General features: G+C 38.9%; 2 protein-coding genes across 8 annotated transcripts in view; one reads left to right on the top strand and one right to left on the bottom strand.

Annotated features, from left to right (window-relative positions):
• Positions 1–1,394, bottom strand: part of CDCA2 (cell division cycle associated 2) — an 82,489-nt gene extending 81,095 nt beyond the window's left edge. For 2 of the 6 annotated variants that reach the window (XM_073232704.1, XM_073232705.1), the window contains exons 1-3: positions 956–1,394; positions 316–379; positions 54–224 (exon numbers count right to left, since the gene is read on the bottom strand). In XM_073232704.1, the coding sequence (XP_073088805.1) occupies positions 54–224; positions 316–379 (235 nt within the window). In that variant the 5' untranslated portion in view covers positions 956–1,394. Of the gene's footprint in view, positions 1–53; positions 247–315; positions 380–850 lie in introns of all 6 variants that reach the window. The other 4 variants (XM_073232700.1, XM_073232701.1, XM_073232698.1 and 1 more) reach the window with 4 other exon arrangements.
• Positions 1,395–1,832: 438 nt separating this feature from the next.
• Positions 1,833–22,298, top strand: part of KCTD9 (potassium channel tetramerization domain containing 9) — a 32,378-nt gene continuing 11,912 nt past the window's right edge. The window contains exons 1-8 of one of the 2 annotated variants that reach the window (XM_017673500.3): positions 1,834–2,013; positions 11,602–11,723; positions 13,110–13,153; positions 16,440–16,536; positions 17,154–17,212; positions 17,429–17,557; positions 21,507–21,574; positions 21,662–21,757. In XM_017673500.3, the coding sequence (XP_017528989.1) occupies positions 1,966–2,013; positions 11,602–11,723; positions 13,110–13,153; positions 16,440–16,536; positions 17,154–17,212; positions 17,429–17,557; positions 21,507–21,574; positions 21,662–21,757 (663 nt within the window). In that variant the 5' untranslated portion in view covers positions 1,834–1,965. Of the gene's footprint in view, positions 2,014–11,601; positions 11,724–13,109; positions 13,154–16,439; positions 16,537–17,153; positions 17,213–17,428; positions 17,558–21,506; positions 21,575–21,661; positions 21,758–22,298 lie in introns of both variants that reach the window. The other variant, XM_017673501.3, reaches the window with a different exon arrangement.

Here is a 22,298-nt window from a genome sequence, read left to right as displayed (position 1 = left end):
AAAGTTATTTTTAAACTTTAAAACCATTGCAACAGAGTAATAACTTCTCTTACCTGAAGGGTTCTTAACAAAGCTTTCAGGTGTAATTCCCAATTGCTCTACAGTTACTGTATCAAAGTTCAAAGGTGACTTAAAAGTATGTGGTGCACAACCATTAGGAGTCACTTCTGCATCCTTCTGAGGAGTCACAAGCTTCCCATTTCCCAAAATGAAAAAGGCATTTTCTGAAACAGACATGTCGTGGGGCTAAACATCATTATGATGACAAATACCTAAAGCTTAAATTGCGTAAGAAGGCAACAGATCACTACATACCAGCATTGTTAACAGCAGACTCCTCGGTTTCAGGAGGTTCGGTGTCTTTTGAATTGGTATCCATCTAAAAAAAGAGTAGGAAAAAAGAAAATGAACCCCACCCCCAAGATTACTGTGATTTTATCAAGATCCTCATTCAAGACTTACCGCTAATAACAATCTACACTGGGCATGAAAATAGATGCCAAGAAAGCACGTTTGGAGCTTCAATTAAAGACAGAAATGCTGTTCAGAATGAAACGGCACACCCCATACTTTAGGCCGTGGCTTTTCAACCTTAGCGAATATCAGAGTATCTGGCTGGTTCTGGATTCCCAGGAATTCTAATTCAGTGGGTTGGGCTGGGCCCCAGGAACCTGCATTTGAGCTCGTTCAGGTCGCAGGAGGACCACCAGCCTCCGGGCAAGGTAAAGAACACGCTTCTGAGAAACGCGCCCAAGGAGCAGCGCGCTGTGCCGGACCCGAAACCAAGCCAGGGCGCTTCCCCGCCTCTCGCTCCACAGCCGCCTCCCCTCCCGCCGGGTTTTTCTGGAACCTCAGCCGCCGATGAGGGTCTTGGTTATCGTGCTTCCTCGACTCCAGTCCTGAAGGGAAAGCAACTGCTGGCAGCCCGGTAGCCTCCTGGACCCCGACCGCTTACCCCGCGTGCACCTCCTCGCCGCCCGCCGCCGGATTCAAACAGCAGGCCCCGCCTCCTCGTCGTTACTCTGCGAATCCCGACGCCGCCGTCATCCGCACGTGTCGGCGCGCGCCCCGAGCTCGCTCAGGCCTCCAAGCCCGCCGTCCCAGGAAGAGCAGTGGCTCGGCGAGCTCGCAGAGAAATCGCCGCTCGTTGCGGGTGGCGCACTGAGCGGAAGGACCAGCAGCTCTCTTGTGCCCTGGAGAACTACTTTCTGCGAGAGTCTCACGGAGGAACCCTTTTGTTAGTATTTTAGCTATATCTCCGGCCCTTCGATTGGATGATGCAAACTTCGAAAAGAATCATTGGACCAATCCTAACAGAACGATCGACTGGCTCCCACCCAATCAGCCAGTCCCGGCGGTAGCCGTTTCCTCTGCAGGGGAGCAAGTGGGAGAGGTCACTGTGAGGAGGTCCTTACTGGTGAAGGTCCCTCCCAGCGCTCCACCTCCTTCCCTCAAACCCCGCCTTCGTATGCAAATAGTTCTACCTGGTGTCGGGATTGCGCCTGCTCAGTAAGGCTTTGAGCAGCCGCTCGCCTTCAGGTTCTGCTCTGATTGGCTGATAAGCCCTTCCCGTCGGCTAGACTGCAGACTCCTTCCCTCCCTCCACCTGGGCTGGGTTAGTAGGAGCCCACCCAGTGCAGGACGGTGATTGGCTGAGCTCTAGCCGGCGCTGCCGATTGATTGGTGGAGCTTGGAATCACTCTGGGAGTGGTGGGGGAAGGGCCTCAGGCCGGCTGAGGAGCCCAGGGGCGGGGTGGGAAAGAGGGCCGGCCAACCGTGGGGTGTGGAACGGAGACAGTGTGTGTGTGTGTGTGTGAGTGTGTGTGTACGTGTAAAAGAAGGAAGGTGGCGAAGGGAGGAGAGTCCGAGTGGGTGGAGGGAGGGGAAGGGAGGGAGAAGAAAAAGGTGGGAGGAGAGCCAGGTGGAAGGGTGGCGACTCACTCAGGACCCGGTGGGGGCAGCGCGATGAGGCGGGTGACCCTGTTCCTTAACGGCAGCCCCAAGAACGGAAAGGTAAGGGGGTCGGAAGGAGGCCAGGCGGGCGCGGCTGCGGGGGTCGCGGGCAGCGGAGTGCGGAGCGGGCTCGCAGGCAGAGGCTGAAGTTGGAGAGAAGGGCTGGGAGGTGGGCGTGCGCCTGGGTGGGGGGCGTCCGGGAGGCGAACGGACTGTCCCCGCGGCCTCCTCGCAGCCCGCCCGCGGGCTTTTAGCCCGAGCCTGCCCTTGGCCTCCCTAGCTGTCCCGGGGTCCAGTGCAGATCAGCCTGTGTTCATGGTTCCCCAGCCAGGTGTAGGTCCCGGAGAACCGAGGACTCGGAGGGCCCGGGGAGGGCCGCTCTCACCTGAGCCCTTGGCGTTGCTGTCCCTCTTGCCCCCACTCCCGAGATCCCTTCGCCCCCACCCCTGGCTTTAGAAGGCGCTGGTTTCCACCATCGTGCTGAGTAATGATCTCCAGAAAGTGGTGCTAACAACTCAGGCATGTAAGGTTGATCAGCAAAAAAGGACAGAACTGTTTTATCACTGGATAAGTGAAGTGTACTTCCATCCTAGAAGGAATAGAGGGTTGAAAATTGGGAACATTTTATTGATGTCCCCCATTTTTCTTATAGGCGCCCCCAGCCCCACCGCCGCTAAACTTCTGTACTCACTTTATTATTTCGATTTATTTTAGTTCCTTAGAGGACTGTGACAACAGACCAAAATGGAATGCTTAGTCCTTGCAGTGTTAGGCCTTTGTTGAGGGTGTGGTCTTAAATATTTTTCCGAAGCTAGAGCAAGCCAAAATGAATCCTATTTCTTCTCAGTCTCTTGCCCCGCCCATGAAAGTTTTTTGGCCTCTTTGGAAAAATTGACTGTTCCAGGCAGACGTTTGTGGTGTGGTTAAGTGACATCTAGAAGTAACTAAGGCTTAGAGTCTAAGGTAAAGATAAAGTGCCCTCATTGTATTATTTGCCCGAATGCTTTGTTTCCTACATGTTTGGAAACATTGTAAATTTTTAAAGAGCCATTGTGCCATGGCATAAAAACATGGTTTTCCAAATACTCTGCAATTTTGAACAAACATGCTCTGAAAATTTGAACCACAGTGTAGTTTGTTGACTCTAATTTTATGTTCTTCTTGTCTGAGATTGAATACTCTTAGAAAAACAACTGGTGTATATTACAAGTTCTTGAATTTTCATAAATGCTACTTCAAAATATGCTTAACAGCGTTTACATTGTTTCTCACCATTGATTTAACTTTTTCGAAACCTGTTTTGTCTGTTGTTAGCTACTACTACTAATTTAAAACTTATATTGTTACTGGAAGAAAAAATTAGTATATCCAAAGTCACAACTGTAAAATGTTCCCAGAAACAGACCTCTGACCTTTTTATGCAACTTCTGTGCTGTGTTACTCCATGAAAGACAAGATGTTTAGACCCAGTATTAAATATTTAACTGAGCTCTAAATCTCTTTGAAAACCACTGAATTTTGCTCTTGCCAAAGACTGGCTGTGTTAGTCTTACCATATTGTTTTTGATAGGGTGTTTCGTGGTTTCTTTTTTAAGCTATCTGCTTTTTACTAGGTTAGGTTTTGGGGTTTTAATTTTATTTATTTTAAAATTGGCTTGATAGAGAACCTCAGAAGATTGGAAAAGACACATCTCAAATAAAACTGTTTATGTAACAAAGATCATAAAAACCCAAACTGCAGAATATTAGTATGATTCTGTATTGAAAATAAGTCATGCCGTAAGCCTGACTACTCAACTGGAACACATTCTGTGCCAAAGTTGTCAGTGTTTTCTCTGCTCTCCCTGATTAAAAACATATTCTAATTACTCCTGTTTGATGGCAGAGAGAATAATACCTAACAGCCTGCATTTTTCCTATAAATAAAGTGATTGTATTTAGCCAAGATCGTCAGGGCCATGACATGATGTCCATGAAGAGCATGCTGAAACAAAGCACCGCTATGGAATAGTTTGATTGCCCATCCACCAGTTGGAACATCTGTGTCACTTGCATTATCTCCTATTTACCGAGCTTCTGTTTTTGTTTCCTGATCAGAAAAGTAATGCTTGTGTTTTTAAATAAGTTTCCCTCCTGTAAAGCTTGTTCGGTGGTGGCCACACTGGGCTGTATAGCCTGCGATTCAGGAGGCACAGTCCTACAGGGGGTACAGCTTCTACTTACCATGACTGTGCTGTGTGCTGAGTGGACACAAGTGTACCTAGTGAACATTCTGATGTTGGAGAGAGGGCTGTGTGCTCTGTGCCACACTGCCTTCCAGCGTGCGGTGGGCGCCACAGAGGGTATGCAAGAGAAACCAATAGAGTTTAAGAAGAAATGTATCTTTTATTTATATTTTAACTGTAGATACACAATATTAAAACTTGATTTTTCACAGCCTGTAGAGACAGTTGCTTTTAGTCTCAAGTCTTCTGAGAGAAGGGAGTGCATTTGCTTGTGAAAGGTTAATAGTGGCTTCACTGGTTGGTCACTGTGGCATTCTGTGATGTATTGAAGCACACAGTGCCAGGTTAAGATTTGTGTCACTCGGTTTTAACTAAATTAACCCACACCAACTTGCCAAGTGGCTTTAAAAGATTCCTTCAAAGAAGCTGCAGATTGAAGACAACATATTAATCATACAACCACAAGAAAGCAATGAGAAAATGGCAGAGCTGCCACTCCTATATAAACTATGAGATGATAAAAAAAAAAAACAGTGCCTTTCTTTGAGTCTGAGAAGTCAAAAACTGCCAGATTTTAAAGAAGGGCATTTGAAGTCCTGTTTAATAACTGCTATTACCAATAAACCACTCTCTGTGGTGTACTGTTCTTTGAAATACTAGCCAAATGATAGGGTGAGGTCCTCCCAATTAGCAAGACATTTAAAAATATTTTCTAGCACATGAAGACAAATTTTCATATATTTTTCTTTTTCTTTTCCTTCCTTTTTAAAAAAATGTTTAAACTCAATCTTGTATGTGGCAGAATTTCACTAAAAAACTTGTAGGGGGTATTTTACAGTCTAAGTTGATAAAAGTCCTTATATCATTTGGGAAATACTTTTTCTAGCATATAATTTATAAATAAGTACCAAATACACAAATGCTTGAGCATATCCCCAAAATGTCTTTCTGGTGAGGTACATAGTCAAAAACATTTGAAGGTCATCTTTCTAAAAAATTGGTATTTTTAATGTAAGTTTTAGGTTTTTTTAATAGCTCCAGAAGAGTGAGTTATGCGTGAACCTTTATCCTTACCCCATATGCCTCGGAGTTCCTACTGTTCTCTTTTTAATATTCATATTAAGGAATTAGTTTGTATTAAGGAATTTGAAATGAGGACCCAGACATCTGAATGTGACGAGTGGCTTCTGAGCAACCTTGAGGTCCGTTCAAAGTTTTCTGTACTTCCTGAACATAAGTTGCTTTTTGAACTTCAGAATATTCAATAAGGAGCTAGGCAGTAATGTGCAAGTCATAGGCCCTATTCATTCATTCAGTCAGCACTTTGGATACTGTCTTTCAGGAACCATGCCAGGCACTGCAGATGGTAGAATATAAAATAGATCTGAATTCTGTACTAATGTTTACTGTCTTGATCCAGGGCATAACTGTTTTCTTCTGGCCTTGATATTAACTCAGAAAAATGTTGTTGTGAAACAGTCAGTGTCCATCAATAGATGAATGGATAAAGAAGAGGTACTACAGATACACAATGGAATATTACTCAGCCATTAAAAAAAATCTTGCCATTTTTAAGAACATGGATGGACCTAGAGGGTTTTATGCTAAGTGAAATAAGTCAGGCAGAGAAAAGACAAATATCATACGATCTCACTTATATGTGGAATCTAAAATAAAACAAAATGAACCCAACAACAATAGACTCATAGACACTGAGAAGTGACTGGTGGTTACCATGGGTGAGGGGGAAGGGTGGGTGGGTAAAATAGGTAAAGGGGATAAAGAGGTATAAAATCTCAATCATAATAGTTACAGGGATGAAAGTATAGCATAGAGAATATAGTCAATAATTCTGTAACATCTTCTGTGTTGATAGTAACTACACTAGTTGGGGTTAGCATTTAAGAATGTTAAAAAAAAGAAATACGTTGGTGGTGTTAAGTATCCAAATTTGAACCCATTACATTGAATTGAATTGAAGAAAGGTGAAAATCTATGTGAACCTTTGCCTGTTGAAAACTAAATATTAATAAGAATCTTGCTCTCAAGTTGAAGCATTGTAAAAATATATTTGACCAATAAAGTAATATGCATAAAAATTAAAAGGAAAATAGTGTAATAAACATCAGTAAACCTGCTACACAACCCAAGAAATAGCATATTACCAGAACTTAATGTGCTGACCACTTTTCCTATCTTGTTTCTTCCATAAAATCAGCCAATTTCATCTATTTCTCTTTGTCATGTTTTCCTTTTTAAATAAATAGTTTAACCACATATGTATTTAAAACTAAGCTATGTTTTTTTGTTGCTTTGTCAGCTTTGGGACATATCATGTCCTAAATTGGTGTCATATTGTATGTAGTCTTTTTGGACTTGGATTTTTCATCCAGTATAATACTTCTGAGATTCCACGCATAATGTCCTATAAGTGATTGTTTAGTCATTTTCACTGCTTTATAATAGACCCTTATATAAAAATACTGCCACTATCCATTCTCCTGTCAATGGACTTTTGGGTTGTGTATTGCTTTATATTTTTCTGTTAAATTGACAGTGCTGCCATGAATATTCTGGTCTATGTACCTTGCACACCTTGGGAAACGTTTTTTCTAGGGCCGTGGTCTGCACACTTTAGCATGCACTGGAATTGCCCTCGGGGAATTGAGAAAATACACTGCTCAGCCCCTCCCTGGATCTTCATTCAGTAGATCTGGGATGGGGCTAGGAATTTGAATTTCTTAACATTTTTCCCAGTGATCTAGCTAATACTCCTGGTCTAGGGACCACACTTTGGAGAACCACTGCCCTAGGATATATACATAAATTGTAATAATCGGGTGTTTGGGTATACGAATGTTTAATTTCTCAGAATAATGTCAAATTGTTTTCCACAGTGATTGCAGTCATTTGTATCGCACCAGCATTGCATAAACATTCCCATTGATCCACATCCTCTAAAAACATTTGGTATTGTCGTGTTTTTAAAATTTTAGTATTTGCCTTCTTGACCTAGAGTTAGTTATGCAATCTTTATTAGGAGTAAAATACTTTCTATTTTTTAAATGTATTAAACTAAAAGTGCAAGTAGAGTAAATTGAGTTCTATATTTAGTCATTAATTGTGATTGGTGGCTTGGTTGGGTAAATCAGCTTGCATAAATCCAACAAGTATTATTGATTGTGATTATGTAATAGATACTGTGGACATAGAAGAAAAAAATGTAAAAAATGTTTCAAATACATGTGTAGATTTTAATTTTTAAATTTGAATAACAGGTTGCAATTTGATGATGTTTAAAGACAAATTAAATGAAAACTCATTATTCTGCTAGGCACAGTATCATATTTACCTTCCCAATTGGTAGATAAATTTACTTGTCATGGGATCTGAAATTTAGAAAGCTTAAGGTGAAATAAGTGGTGTAAAGGAGTCATCATATAAGGTAATTGATGCGTGCTTCATTCTAAGTACAGTGCCTAGCTTAAAGTGGATAATCACAGTGACATTGAAACTTCATGCCCATACCGGGAGTATAACACATGTAAAGCAAATGGCCATTGTGAGCATGATTAGTTTATAAATGCTTGGCCTCTCTGAGGACTAAAGTAAGCTTAGTATATAACAGAGCTTATATCGGCAATACACAACATTTCCATTGCTGCTTTTTCCCAACAAAATTACATAAAGAAAGGTATGTGTTCCAGTCTGAAACTTTCTCACCAACTTAAAATTTTTTCCTTCCTCACATTTATACACCTATTTTTAAATCTGATACTCTGGCTTATATTAATGACAGATTATTAACATTATTGGTATTAGTATGCTCAAAATGAGTCAAGCTAAAATGATCAAATCGAAAAACAAGTGCTAAAAATGCCCTCCAAACGAAAAACAAGGATGTTGGCCCAACTTAAAGGCAGTTTTCCAATTTACAGAACAATAAGATTCTTTGCAATAATTTCAGTACTGTTTTCTCTCTCATTGGTGGCCCTTTGGTTATTTCATTTAAATTGTCATTTGCTAGATTATCAACTGAAAAAATAATTTTTATTTGTAAATCTAGTGTCTAGAGCAATGGAGACCTTAAATTTTAACTTTTCTTCCTTATTGCATAAATAATACAAGCTCATTATAACAAACTTGGTAAAGAAAAAAAGCTCCACAAGAAAAATCAACTATAATTCCATTATCCAAAGATAGCCATTTTCAGTAGTTTTATGAGTATCACTATAGAATTGCATTTCTACTGTGTACTTTTTAAACTTAGTAACATCAATGGAAAAGACTCAAGTATAGTGGGGTGTGCCCTAGTTCTACTCTCTGAAAGCCATGAAAATTTCACCTGATGGTCAAGAAATATTTGTCAGAGGCCTACTATAAATCTGGTGAACATTTCAGTGGATTCTTTTTAAACCGGCTGAGGTTATTTCCTGGATGTTGGAGAGAAGGGGATTTCTCAAAGCGATGTACCTCTTCGGTGATGCTCCTCGGCATTGCCAGGGGATAGTTGGCTGCCTATATTCACAGATTTTTACACATTAAACTTTATCATTAAACCTTTACAATCTAGATAGAAAGTCAGGTTGGGAAATATGTGGTGAAATGATAAATTGTGTTCTATGCTATGCTAGTGCTGACTTAGGTGATAAAGTTGGACTCAATTTAGACCTAGAATGTGCTCCTTAGCAGTTTTACAACCTACAAAAAATGCCTGTTGTGTTCTGATTGCCCTGAGAATTGCAGTCAAATTTGACTTCAATGCAGTAGGCAGGGAAGATGGCAACTACTCAACCCTCCATATGAAACAGCCAACAGGTTCTGAGTTGGACTCATCGCCTTGTTGCTGTGGATTGCCATGTCATGGTTAAGCCTGACAGAATTAAAATAGATCTTTGTTTTTGCTTTATTCCGCTCTTTGAAGCAGCACTGTGCAACAGAACTTTCTGGGATGATGGGAATACTCCCTATCTGTGCCATGTAATTTGGGCACCAGTGTAGGTGTTGAGCACTTGAGATACGGCTAGTGTAACTGATCAACTTTTAACTTCTATTTATTTTTAGTACATTAAAACTTAAATAGCCTCATATCGCTAGTGGCTTCCAAACTGGACAGCGCAGCTTTAGAACATGGTGGGTAGCCTCCATTTTCATTAGAAAGAACTGACCCACAGGAAGAATCACTCATGTGGAAGTAGGAAAAGCACTTAGATGTATTTTTGAAAAAAAGACATATCAAGTGTTACGCTCTAATATTTAAATGCAGGTGTATAATATAAAGAGAGATACTTCACTTCCATGCATTTTCAGCTTTGGCCGATTGAGGCAGAGTTAGTGAAAAACGCTGGGGGAGAAAGTTGGTTAACAAGGGGAGGAGGGATAATGTCAGGCAAATAAAGGCATGTAAAGATATACCGGAAGCACAGATAAATGAGAGAGAGAATACTTTAGAAAATTCTTAGTATCGTCACAACTGTCAAAAAGCCTCACCCTCCCCAGCGGCTCCCAAGCTGCAGGAGTCTCGGCGGCTGCTTTGCTCAGCCTGACACTTGAGCTGCTTCCTTCTGTCTGTTTTCTCTCTGCATGCCTCTGCCTTAACACAGCCCGATGTACTCTGCATAATGCCTGTGTACTCTATTCTCCCAAGACCATGTATCTGCAGTAGCGGATAGAATTCCAGGCTCTATTACACAGGGGAAACATGATGGAAAATATGGGCACACAGTTTATTCGGGTTTCAGTCCTTTATGGCATGTCTGCCCTGTGCAGGACACTGTGCCAAGGGCTTTGCATTCAGTTTTTCATCATGGTATAAATGATGGCTCATATGTAACATGAAAGTTCCCATTTTCACCATTTTTAAATATACAGTTCATTGACATTAAGTACATAATGTGTGTAACCTCACCACTATTTATTTTGAAAGCTTTTTCATCACTCCAAACAGAAACTACCCATTAAGCAGTAACTCCATCCCCGCCGCTCCCCTGCTAACTTTTATCCTACTGTCTGTCTCTATGAATTTGCCTGTTCTAAGTACCTCATGTAAGTGGAATCACAATATTTGTCCTTTTTTGTGACTGGCTTATTTCACTTAGCATAATGTTTTTAAGTTTCATCCAGGTTGCAGCATGTATCAGAATTGCCTGCCTTTTTTAGGGCTGAAAATATTCCATTGTCTGTGGATAGACCACATTTTGTTTACCCACCCGTCTGTGGGCCCTTGTGCTCATCATTATTTTTAATAATTCACCTAGTTTCCTTTAAATTGTGCTTGCCAAAACCCTTCCCCGAAGTGCCCCAGCTTGCAACACTTCTCTGGCCTTTTAGCTTTCATGATCCAAGAGAAAGCAGCTGGAATCAGAACTCTGCTGTTGAAAGGTTGCCACTCCCACATTAGCAAAACCCCTGTTATTCCTTTCATTTATTTACCTAAAAATCCAGTGCCTACCTTACTCCAGTTGCTAGTGAACAAAGGCCCAGCTCCTGTTCCCATTCATGTGGCACCTTTATCCCATGTCCTGTAGGAAGTCAACTACTGGCTGTTCCTGCTTCACGTTCAGCTCCTCGTCTACTTTTTATTCATAATTTTCAGAGATCCTGATAATGGTGCAGCTGAACAACTCTACTAGTGGGAACCCATAGTTAAAATTATGACACAAGTAAAAATCTCACCACATGTAGAGATCCTCAACCCCAACTTAGGCAATTGCATGTATCCTGCACATATATCAGACTCTGCAAGACAGATCAATTCATTATAACCCAGCTATTTGCTGTGTTTAGAATGTTAGCTAAAATCCAGCTTTTATGAAATAAGTAGTTATTGAAGAATTAAATGCAGGGGGAAGTTGTCACCTTTCATGTGGTAGTTGTAGTAAATATTACAATAAATAGTAAATCATTCCTATTTTTGAAATCATAAAGGGGTGATATATAAACATCATAAAGACTTAGTAGGCCTCAGGCACTTAGCTGAGCTCTTACTGTGTATGAACTCATTTTAGCCTCATGATAACCTGATGTAAGTGCAACTGTTTTCTTCACTTCTAGTTAAAGTAACAAAAGCATTAAGAGAAGCACAAAAACTTTGTCTCAAGCAGAGAGCCAGAAAATGTCAGAATCTCAGGTCAGGTGCAGGTCTGTCTGTCTGCAGAACCAGACAATTTAATATATATTGAGATCGTAGACTGTTTTTAGTCAGAGATCATTTTCTATTCTTTAGTTTTGGATTCCAGCAATGTTAGGCACCAAGTAAATATTCAAGTCAAAGGGAAAAAAAGGGGGTACTACTAAGAACCTCCCCAAATCTCCTTTTATATGGTAATCTGAGTTTTTTCATCCTTTTGATGGTGTGGTGGTTTATAATTTGTAAGTGAGGAAATTCATGTAAGTTGTTCAAATTAATCTGGTGTATTTACAGGTGGTCGCTGTATATGGAACTTTGTCCGATTTGCTTTCTGTGGCCAGCAGTAAACTCGGCATAAAAGCCACCAGTGTGTATAATGGGAAAGGTGGACTGATTGACGATATTGCTTTGATCAGGTAACCATCTTTTTATCAGCCATCTACAGTGTGCCCTCAGCTTCTTGGTGCTCCGCTGTTTTCCTTAAGCGGTAGTTTAATCACTGTTGAGAAAACAGGATTTTGACAAATGATTGCCTAGAATTTGCTCTTTGGAATTTAAATTATTTGGACGTATGGTGTATTGATCAGATAGAAAACTCTCAGTACCTTCCAATACACTGATAATCTGTTGGCAGAGGTCATGTATGGCTGTGAGGAATTTCTTTGTGTTACCAGAGATGGATCTATTAAGACATATTTTTTAATGTTTGAAATCTAATTGATCTCTTTAATTTTATGTGCTCCTGCTTATGGTTCATTTCCTAAGAATGCACTGAATTTTGTAAACATTACAGAGACCTACTTTGGTGAAAACTTGCTAAATAAGATAGAATTGTAAGTAGCATTCATTGAGAAGAAAAGAAATTTCCATACTAGTCTTAAAAAGTTAACTGGCATGGTGAGCAAGTAGAAAAGAAGGTGAACTTAAAAAATAGCAGATTTAAAATCCAAATAAATGAGAATTTTGTAGTTTTTTAGGATTTCCCAGCTTCTTTCAGTCTCTGTGGATAATCAAGTTAATTATTGAATGATTTATATCAATCTAAATTTCTCCTTAAGACACACAGACTACTTCTAGGAAAAATTCAATGTGTACTTGTTATGTCTTATAGCAAATAAGTTTCTACAACCCAGAAGGTTAACAACTGAAGCTTTCTGAACTATAAAAGATCTACCTGTTAATAATTCATGCTTCACACTACAATCTCTGGTCATTTAGTCATGGGGTTGGGTGAGATAGGGGAGGAGGACATACACTATAATCTGGAATTTCAGATTATGTGTAATCATTTACATATGGGGGTACTTCGGCTTATAATCAAGATTATAAGACTTTTCTCCATTTACATGTGGGTGTTTACAGCAGAGTTACTTCCAAGTATGTTCATCTTAGATTTAGTAACTGATTTGGGAGAAGACCCCAGTTATTTATTTAGTATTGTAGAATTAAAGTAAAAAAAGAAGAGTTGACTTTGGCTTTAATCACATCCTTTGAGCATAACTGTACATTTTTCAACTGATAAGAAACTAAATTCACGTCGTTGGTATAGTGGGTTTGGTTTGGGTCTTGTTTTTTCTGTTTCGTAATTACCTTCATATGCAGGATCTTACTGGAATTTAAATCCAAAGACAGTTAAGTCAGGGGTTAAGCAAAGCACCGGCAACTTGGACAACTTCTTTGCAAAACAGATTGATAACAAAACCTATCTTCTCTGTAATTCTAAGAAATAGTTCCTTTAGTCAACACATAATTAATGTGATTTCTGGATTTTGATGGTGGCTTTTTAAATTTGATTTCCCCAGGGATGATGATGTTTTGTTTGTGTGTGAAGGAGAGCCATTTATTGGTAAGTGACTTCCTTAAAAGCCAATTTTGTCTGCCAAGATAAAAAAAAGTGAAATGGCAAATATTTCACATGGGCTTACTAAGTAAGCTTAACATTACAAAATACCTTGTGGCAGTATTCAGATCTTCATAGCTCTTTCGATTTCTGCATTGGGTGTGTGTGTTAAGGTAAATTTTTAATTTGAATTACATGGTCATATTTTAGTATGGATGCCTCATCTTCTTCATGCCTTTAAAGTGCTGTGTATGCGCACATAGCCATTAAATATGACATGATAGGGCAGTTTTGACTTTAGGAACAACAGCTTTGTTTTTGAAACTTTCTCTTTGATAATAGTTGTCAGAATTTCTCTTCAGTGTCTTGTTACATTGAGCATGAACGGCTTACTAGGTGGTATCTGGCAGTCATTCTCAGTGGTCAAATCAGTCGAAAATGACTTGGTACCAGCACACACACATGCACACATACACACACTACCCTTTGATTTGGAAAAGGGCTTATACAGTGGTGCATCTCAAAAGAGCCTAAGGCTTAAATAAGTAAGTATTCTTAATGACCACCCTAAATATTTAAGTATTGTTTAAGCCATCGCACTAATTGTATTTGGTGAGTGGAGGTAGTTCTCAGAATCATGGCTCAGGCAGTTGCCAACTGAGAAGCGCGCTCTCTTCCCCGCCTCTGCCTTAAAACTGCGAGCAGACATCTTTTCTCGTCTTCTTTAATCCGTTAACCTCATAGAGCAGTTGGCAGGCAGTGGTCACTTAACTGCTCATTTCATACATACATGCAAACCACAAAATAAAAAGCGATCAATTTAGTATTGGGTAAGTTTTCATACTCTACTTATTGATGCCTAGATTATTTCACTTTTGGCCACTTCAAGTCCTTTACCGTAACCCCGTTAGTCCTTTTAGCCTCCTTACTATCTAGAATAACAAGGTGTTTAACTTACACTTCTCCTCTCCTAGATCCAGGTTGGTGTTTTTCCCAAGAAGCCTGTATTTCTTTCCATGGAAAATTATCTCAAGACACAGTCTAGGTGCTACGGGGGCTCGCTGCTGCTGGCTCACCAATGTTCCTTGGCTTTTGGTGGACAGAGCTGGAAAAACACAGCTGGCTAGAGATAAAATCTATATATAACACATTGCATGACACAAAGTTTTATATTACATATAACCTATAGATAGATAAACTATCTCATGGGTTCATGCCAATACTTTGGCTTATAATCAAGACTGTAAGACTTTTCTCCAACTTCTGTCTTGCATCTTTGTCTCATTTCTGACACGTCAGTGATACGGGTCTTCGGGGACAGAGGGAGTGATACAGTTGTAATGTCACATGATGACTCATTTACTTCATCCTACACAAAGCACACATAAAAGTGTCAGTAACAATCCCAATATGACTATTAAACACAGTTAAACATTTTTTTAGTTATGCTCATTCCTTTCTTCTATTACATAAAAAATAATTGTTTCTACACTCTCAGAATATTATTTACTGTGCTGTTTCCCTTAAAACTGTCTCTTAGTTTTCTGCTCCTTCAAGTATATTTAATGCTTACCTCCAAGCATTGATGCCTCCAGAGGTTGGGTGAAACTTGCTCTCTAGTAGATTCTTTACAAGGAACTTACAGGAAGAAAAATTTTCTCTGACATTTTGCATGTTGATAAGTTCGTGGCTTCTATACTTGAAAGTCAGTTTGGCTAGATATAAAATCATACATCAAAACTGAACAAGTCGTAAACTTAAATGATGTATAGTTTATTGTATATCAGTTGTACCTCAGTTAAGCTGTTAAAAACATCCTTGGTTCACATCTTTCTTTAAATATCTGAAATATGTCACAACATTTTATTTGGCATAAAGTGTCAATGTCAAAAAATCTGATCTGTCAGAAGTGATTATTTTTCCTAGATTTCCCAAAGGAAACCTTTAAGTTTCTTAAAGGTTTATTATTATTCTTAATTATTCTCTTTGAGTGTAATATTTCTTAAAGGTTTATTATTATTCTCGGTAAGTACAATAATTTTAGCAGACTATTTCTGGGTGTTCTGAGTTCATTTTCCCAGGAATGTTCTGGACCCTTTCAATAATGTAGTTTCAAATCTTCTTTTTCTTAAATTCAGAAAAGTTGTTTTGAACTCTAAAGTTGGGTTGATTCCTTCCCTTGAGTTGATTTCTCCTTTCCGGCCTCTGATGGATCTTCTACGTTTGTCTGCCGTGTTTGAAATCTGTTGAATCTTTTTCATCTCTCTCTTCATTTCTCTTTGATTTTTAAAACTTTCCTGTTTCTCATCTGTTATTTCCCTTTTACAGCGTTAGCTGTTTTGTTTTGAACTCTGATATTTCTCATTCCTTCTGGAGTTCTCTTGCTTCATTGCTGAATTTTTTCATTCTGGTTTATGTTGTTTTTTTTTTCACATACTGCATTATTTACTTCTTTTAGCATAGTTTAGAATATTAAATTACAGTTTTTACCTATTTGGTAAGCGTTTTATTCTGGCACATGTTCATTATCTTTAGGGCCATGATTCTTCTTATTCTTCCAAAAATCTTGCATAGGATTTTCTTGTTGCTCATCTTTACTTGAATTTAGTGTTCCTTAACTTGAGAAAGAAGGGCCAACCTTAGGGAAGTTTTTCTAATTTCATGGCTCTACAGTTCCCTTTTTTTCTGTCTTGTTTTTGTGAAGTATTAAAAAATAAGGGAGTCACCTTCTGACATGGTCTTGTTTCTGTTGGGCCTTCTTGACTTCCATCTGGACTCCTTTTTCTTTTGTCTCTGTTGTCTCTGGTCTGTTCAACTTGCCACTTTTCCGAACACCTTACCCTCAGTATGGCTTTATCCTGGGAGGATGCTCTGGCTGGTGATTTTGAGAGCTCATTTCCAGCCTCTTCAGATCTTCCTGTAAACCCCTGGCATTACCCACAGTTGGAGTGGGCATACACCTCCTGCTTTCTTTCTGCTGTTCTCAAATAGACTTGCTGAGCTTTGAAGTGAATATTGTAGATGACTTTGGAATTTGAAGGTTCATCACATACCCTGTGGTTTCTCAGCTCATTCTGTCAGGTGCTGATCCCATGCCGCCCTTCTGTCTGAGTGTTGGTGGGAATAGCTTATCACCTGGTTTTATTTCACCTGCTGTGTGGTGTGGGCTTCACTGTGCTAGTCACTCTGGCTCTGCTTTCATGTGTGTCGGTAATTTTAAGAGCTATGCTATTGCCCTCTTCCCCAAATCCCCAACTCAGTGTTTGTATTATTTTCTACATGTCATCTCTAGATCCTCAGGCAGACTCTAGACAACCTGAAGGGTTGTCAGGATCTCACACAGACTGGCTGACATTAAACGTTGGAGGGCGGTACTTTACAACCACACGGTAGGTGCGTGCGCATGTGTGTGTGTGTGTGCCTGTGTTGGGGGGCCCTACGTACGGTTGGTTCTTTCCTTCAGTTTGATGATTGTCTTAGAAGATATTCCAATATTGCTTAAATATACTTTGTGATCTGAAACCATTTTTAGAGGGTTTTTCCTACAAAAAATGAGTAGACAAATGATTCACGAGTCATTCCAGAGAAAGCATGAAAAGTGTGAACTCAGTGTTTTAAAACATGTTTTTAGATACAGAGTAATAGACACACAAATAAAATTAACAATATTGAAATTTATAGAGGCTGCTACTGCTTATATTAAAGGGATAAGAAAAATGTAAGTTAAGATCACCAATATTGTGGCATAATAGCTTGCTAGAAGGATAGCTTTCTGTTTAAGTTAAAGGAAAGTAAAACAATATTTAAATCAAAGGAAGTGCCAGATTAGAGGGGATTTTGATAAATGGCAACTTACTGCACGTTTTTGTTTCCCAGCATCACTCCTTCCAGGCTATAGCATGCGTCTTTTTGAGAGAGCAGCTGGGATCAAGTATACTCTTGACTTAAAAATATGTTTGTTTATAAAGACAAATGGAGAAATCAATTTTTTTCCCTGAATTCTTAGGAGCACTTTAGTGAACAAAGAACCTGACAGCATGCTGGCCCACATGTTTAAGGACAAAGGTGAGTGCAACACATTGTTTGCACACTTCGTGTGATGTCTTGTAGCTCTATTGACTTTATAACTCCTGTCCTGTGCTTTTTAATGCTATCAATAATTTTTACAAGAGTAAAAACTTACTGGTATATTACACAATTTTTCTTCCATGAATTTCTAACTTTGCTTTTTCATTTTTTTTGTGGGGGGGTGGGGGACACTTCATTTTAATGGTTACACAGGTGTCTGGGGAAATAAACAAGATCATAGAGGAGCTTTCTTAATTGACCGAAGTCCTGAGTACTTTGAACCCATTTTGAACTACTTGCGTCACGGACAGCTCATTGTAAATGATGGCATTAATTTATTGGGTGAGTTTTCAATATAATTCCTCCCATTTTTTTAAGTTTGGGATTTTTATTTTGTTTTCCCTTGCTTAGTAATGTAGTATGTTTTTATAAAGTGAAAGTACATCTTTTCCATTTACAAAACTAAATATTTGTACATGTACGTGAGTATATATATAGGCATAGAAATAGATAAGGTGCAGCTGGATAGTCTTTACATAGTACAGGTATATGTCCAACACATACTTTCTGATTTTAGATTCTAAATATATTTGGATTTTAACACAAGGGACTTTAAATTTTTTTTTTTTTAATTGTGACTGTGGCTTGGCTTCAAGTAATGGACCTTCCTATTATATTGAGAAGTACAGTGGTCAAGAGGGAAAATTATACTTTGGAATCCTAAGACTGAATTAGGATCTCAGTTCTACAACTTACTAGAAGATTAACTTGGGAAAGTCTGAGTCCCTTTTGAAAACTCGGTGTTAAAAATGCACTCATCCCTGCCTACATCACAAGATTCTTGTGGAGGTTCATGGATGATGTAGACAAGCCCGTGTGCAGTGGTTGAATATTCAAAGCCCACTGTCCTCCAAGAGACTGAGTTTGGTGTGAGTTGACGAGTAGTAGGGACTGTGGTGATCTTGAGGGCATTATCCTACTCAGCTTCCACAGACAATGTTGAGTGTGGGTGTGTGGACTGAGGGTGCCAGAGCCTTGATCTTTAACGAAAAGCTAAAGATCTAAAATTTTATGTGAAATCTTCTAATTTTGAAAACACTACATGCCACCCTCATCCAAAGCAGCCTGGGGGCTGCCAGCTTACAATCACTGTAGTGAAATACAGAACACTCAGTAACTTCCGTTGTTGCTGTATTTAATTTGATATCACCTTTAAAGCTTACCCATCGCAAAAAATGACATTAGTTGACCCTTTCATCTAGTTCTATAACTATTCATACCTAAATTCTTTTGCTTTTCTATTTTTTACCTCTGTCAACTGTTGCTTCAAACCCTCTATAACCCATTTTTTATTTTAGTCATTCTGCAGGAATTAATATTATAAACATAACCAGTGACCCTGTCTTGCACAGGTCCTTCTTTCCGGCATGTGTATCCCTGCTGTCGTTTACTCCAATGGCCACCGTTTCCTGAGTACATTTTAAACTTCAGCTTTAGTACCCTGTGGGCTCTTTTCTGTTTTAATTTCTCCTGCTATCATTGATAGCATTTCATATCCTCCTTGCCTAGGAAATACCGTCAGAAATAACATACCTGTGCTATCTCAGACTTCAGCCGTGCGGGCTGTTCCCAGGCTGTACCTGCTCTCCCTTTGTCATCTGTCTCACAGTTGCTCACTCTTACTCAGTTGCTCAACAAGCAGAGCTCTCTACTGGACTCATTTTATGAAGTTTTCCATTAGTACAGTTTCCATTCAAACTCTTAACATTGGCTACAGCTTGCCCCAAGTATTTACATGCTTTCAAGTAACCTACAGTAAAATATTTAGCTTCCTCCCACTTATTGAAATGACATTATTTCTTGCCCTTCCTCGTGTGCTTTCATCAGTATGTTTCGCTTACTTTCGTTATTTCTTTTGTTTCGTGCCTTCAGTGACCTTCACTTCTTCCTTTTGAATCATGAATCATGTCTTCTTTTTCTTCTGTCTTTAAAAAGCCTTCTTTCCCTGACTTAAGTCATCTTTCCCTACCCCCTAGCTAAATCTCTCCTCAGTCCAATTATTTTCTGCTAATTTGAGAACTTTCCTACTACTTCAATATTTAGTTCCCTGAAATTAACATGGATTTTCTGAACCCCAGTTTGATATAGTAAAAGGAAAATGGTCTTAAATGTCAGAAAATATACAAGTTGATAATAATCATGGTGGTCATTTTATTGAGGATCTACTAGGTAACAGGAATCATACCAGATAATATATATGCTTATCTTTTTTAATACTTCTGACAACTTTGTCAGGAAGGTAGAGGAAGGTAATAGTATCCCCATTTCACAAATGTGGGCAACTTTAGTTAAGAAAGAAATTAAGTTGCTTTTAATGAAAAAGGTAGTTTGTGCTATTTACAATAGCCAAGATAGGGAAGCAACCTAAGTGTCCATCAGTAGATGAATGGCTAAAGAAGATGTAGTTCATATACACAATGGAATATTATTCAGCCATTAAAAAAATAAATCCTACCATTTGTAACAGCATGAATGGAGCTAGAGGGTATTATAGTCAGTGAATAAGCCAGGCAGAGAAAGACAAATACCATATGATTTCACTCATTTGTGGAGTATAACAACAAAGCAATAATGAAGGAACAGAACAGCAGCAGACTCACAGACTCCAAGAAGGGACTAGCGGTTACCAAAGGGGAGGGGTGGGGAAGGGAGGGAGAAGGGGATTGAGGGGCATTATGATTAGCACACATAATATAGAGGGGTCACGGGGAAGACAGTATAGCACAGAGAAGACAAGTAGTGACTCTATAGCATCTTACTATGCTGATGGACAGTGACTGCAAGGGGGGTGGGGGGGACTTGATAATATGGGTGAATGTAATAACCACAATGTTGCTCATGTGAAACCTTCATAAGATTGTATATCAATGATACCATAATTAAGAAAAAAAATAAAAAGGTCATGAATGACAGCTGGGATTCAAATCCAGGTCTTACTGGTACTAACAAAATATGCTAAATATTACTTCCTTTCCTCAACTGCCTCCCATAGGTGCCTTTTGTATGTATAAGGCTTTTCTGGAAGTTTTAAAGCTTAGTTCTGAACCTAGAACTCGAAAAAAAAAAATCTTTACCACATTCCTCAGGAGGCTCTGATTTACTCAGGAGGTCTCAGTGTGCTGAGAGCGGGGCCGCCAGAACCCCTTGTACGACGAGTTTCTCTCAGGGGCAGATTCGGGAGTGGAGCTGCGCCTGCGTGAGGAAGCCAGAGAAGTGGCCTCTCTGCCCTGGACTGGGAAGCGTGCTGTGCGCGAGCAGCTCCTGAGTAGTGTGCTGTTCATCGGATGACCTTTCTTTTGCAATTGGAATATTGGAAGTGGAGTTGGACTTTCCCAGAAAAGATCATAATCCTCCTGGACAATTAATTGCTGTGGTTTTCTGTATCTGCATATAATTACACTTACTATCTTGGAACCATTTGAAAGGAGGGATTGTGTATCTTATTTCTTTTTAATTCCTGAGGCCTTAGTAGTTTTTTAACATTAGACTCAGCCCTCTGAATGACTGAGGTCTTCTTTTAAAGGAGAATGGATTCCAATTTATTCCCACATACTCTGATGAAGATGTTTATTAACAAATGTAAGAAAGTATACATATTAGAGAAAGTACAGACTTTTTTTTTTTACTAAAGTAAGAAAAGTAAATGATAGACAAAATCCCTTTTATCATTTGGAAATCTTTTTTAAAAATTGACTGTCCTGTAAGAAAGGTTTCTGAATTATGCTTTTTACTTTTGTTTTGAAGCTGACTTACTTTTATTCATTTTATAATATCCCGATTTGGTAAGTAAAAGATATTTGTGACAAACATAGTCAGTCTGCTCCACTGAAAAAGTCAGTGAAATGTTAGATTAGATGGACTAATTATTTATTGGATTCACAATCAAATCACTTTATCAATTATTTTAGAAATGTATGATATTAGGATTTTTTTGCCTATGGCCAATTTAATTTTCAGAAATAATTTTGAAATATGGAAGGCTTTCATTAGTTTTTCCAATTTTTCCTTTGGGTGAATGTAAACTATTAAGAAAAACTAATTTGTTTTAACAACAAATATTTTTTAAAATTCTATATATATATGTTCCAAACATTAGTTTTTTTTTCCTTTTACATTGAAGATAGGCTACTTGTTGAATTTCACTTCTATTGTGAGGATTTAACATAAAGAAGGCTATAAAAACTAAAATGAATACTTTTCTGTCAAAGCTGAATCACTTTTATTGTGATAGGTGTGCTGGAAGAAGCCAGATTTTTTGGTATTGACTCACTGATTGAACACCTAGAAGTGGCAATAAAGGTAAGGCTCTTTTTACATTAGCCAGTACTACATTTAGTGTAGCTGTCTCCCAAAATGCTCCACTAATTTCTTAATACCTTTCTCAAGAATTCACAGCCACCAGAGGATCATTCACCAATATCTCGAAAGGAATTTGTCCGATTTCTGCTAGCCACTCCAACCAAATCAGAGTTGCGTTGCCAGGTAATTAAAACATACTTTTACATGAGTTACATGTATCAGGAACAGAACAGCAGCAGACTCACAGACTCCAAGAAGGGACTAGCAGTTACCAAAGGGGAGGGGTGGGGAAGGGAGGGAGCAAATCTGTGAGTAAAGTTTTATATTCCTGTAGGATTCTTTTTTTGCCTTGTTTTCCTTTTTCATGCAAGATATAATTTAATTACAAACCATAGCATTGATTTAATCCCACAATGGTTAGCAAAAAAGAGATGTAATAGCCTTTTTTACTATCTAATTATGCCTCACGAAGCAGTTTTTGAGTAATGCATACGAATTGCAGCAATTAAAATACAAAGTCAATTGTTTGTACCATTGTTATGTGCGGCCAGTCAGTGGCAGATACTTTTATATATTACAGCATTAAAGAGTTTAAAAAACCACAAGGCTCACTTTCTAAAAATAAAGCTGTCTTGAATTATTGAATACTTATGAAATATGTGTAAAAGTAATACTTACCAACAAGTACATGGCTAACAAAGATCCCTCTTTAGAAACTTGTGCA

The sequence above is a fragment of the Manis javanica genome, chromosome 3, assembly GCF_040802235.1.
Source record: "Manis javanica isolate MJ-LG chromosome 3, MJ_LKY, whole genome shotgun sequence".
NCBI classification, from domain to species: domain Eukaryota; kingdom Metazoa; phylum Chordata; class Mammalia; order Pholidota; family Manidae; genus Manis; species Manis javanica.
The sequence above is the reverse complement of the archived record's forward strand: the minus strand, read 5'-3'. Positions and strand labels throughout refer to the sequence as shown.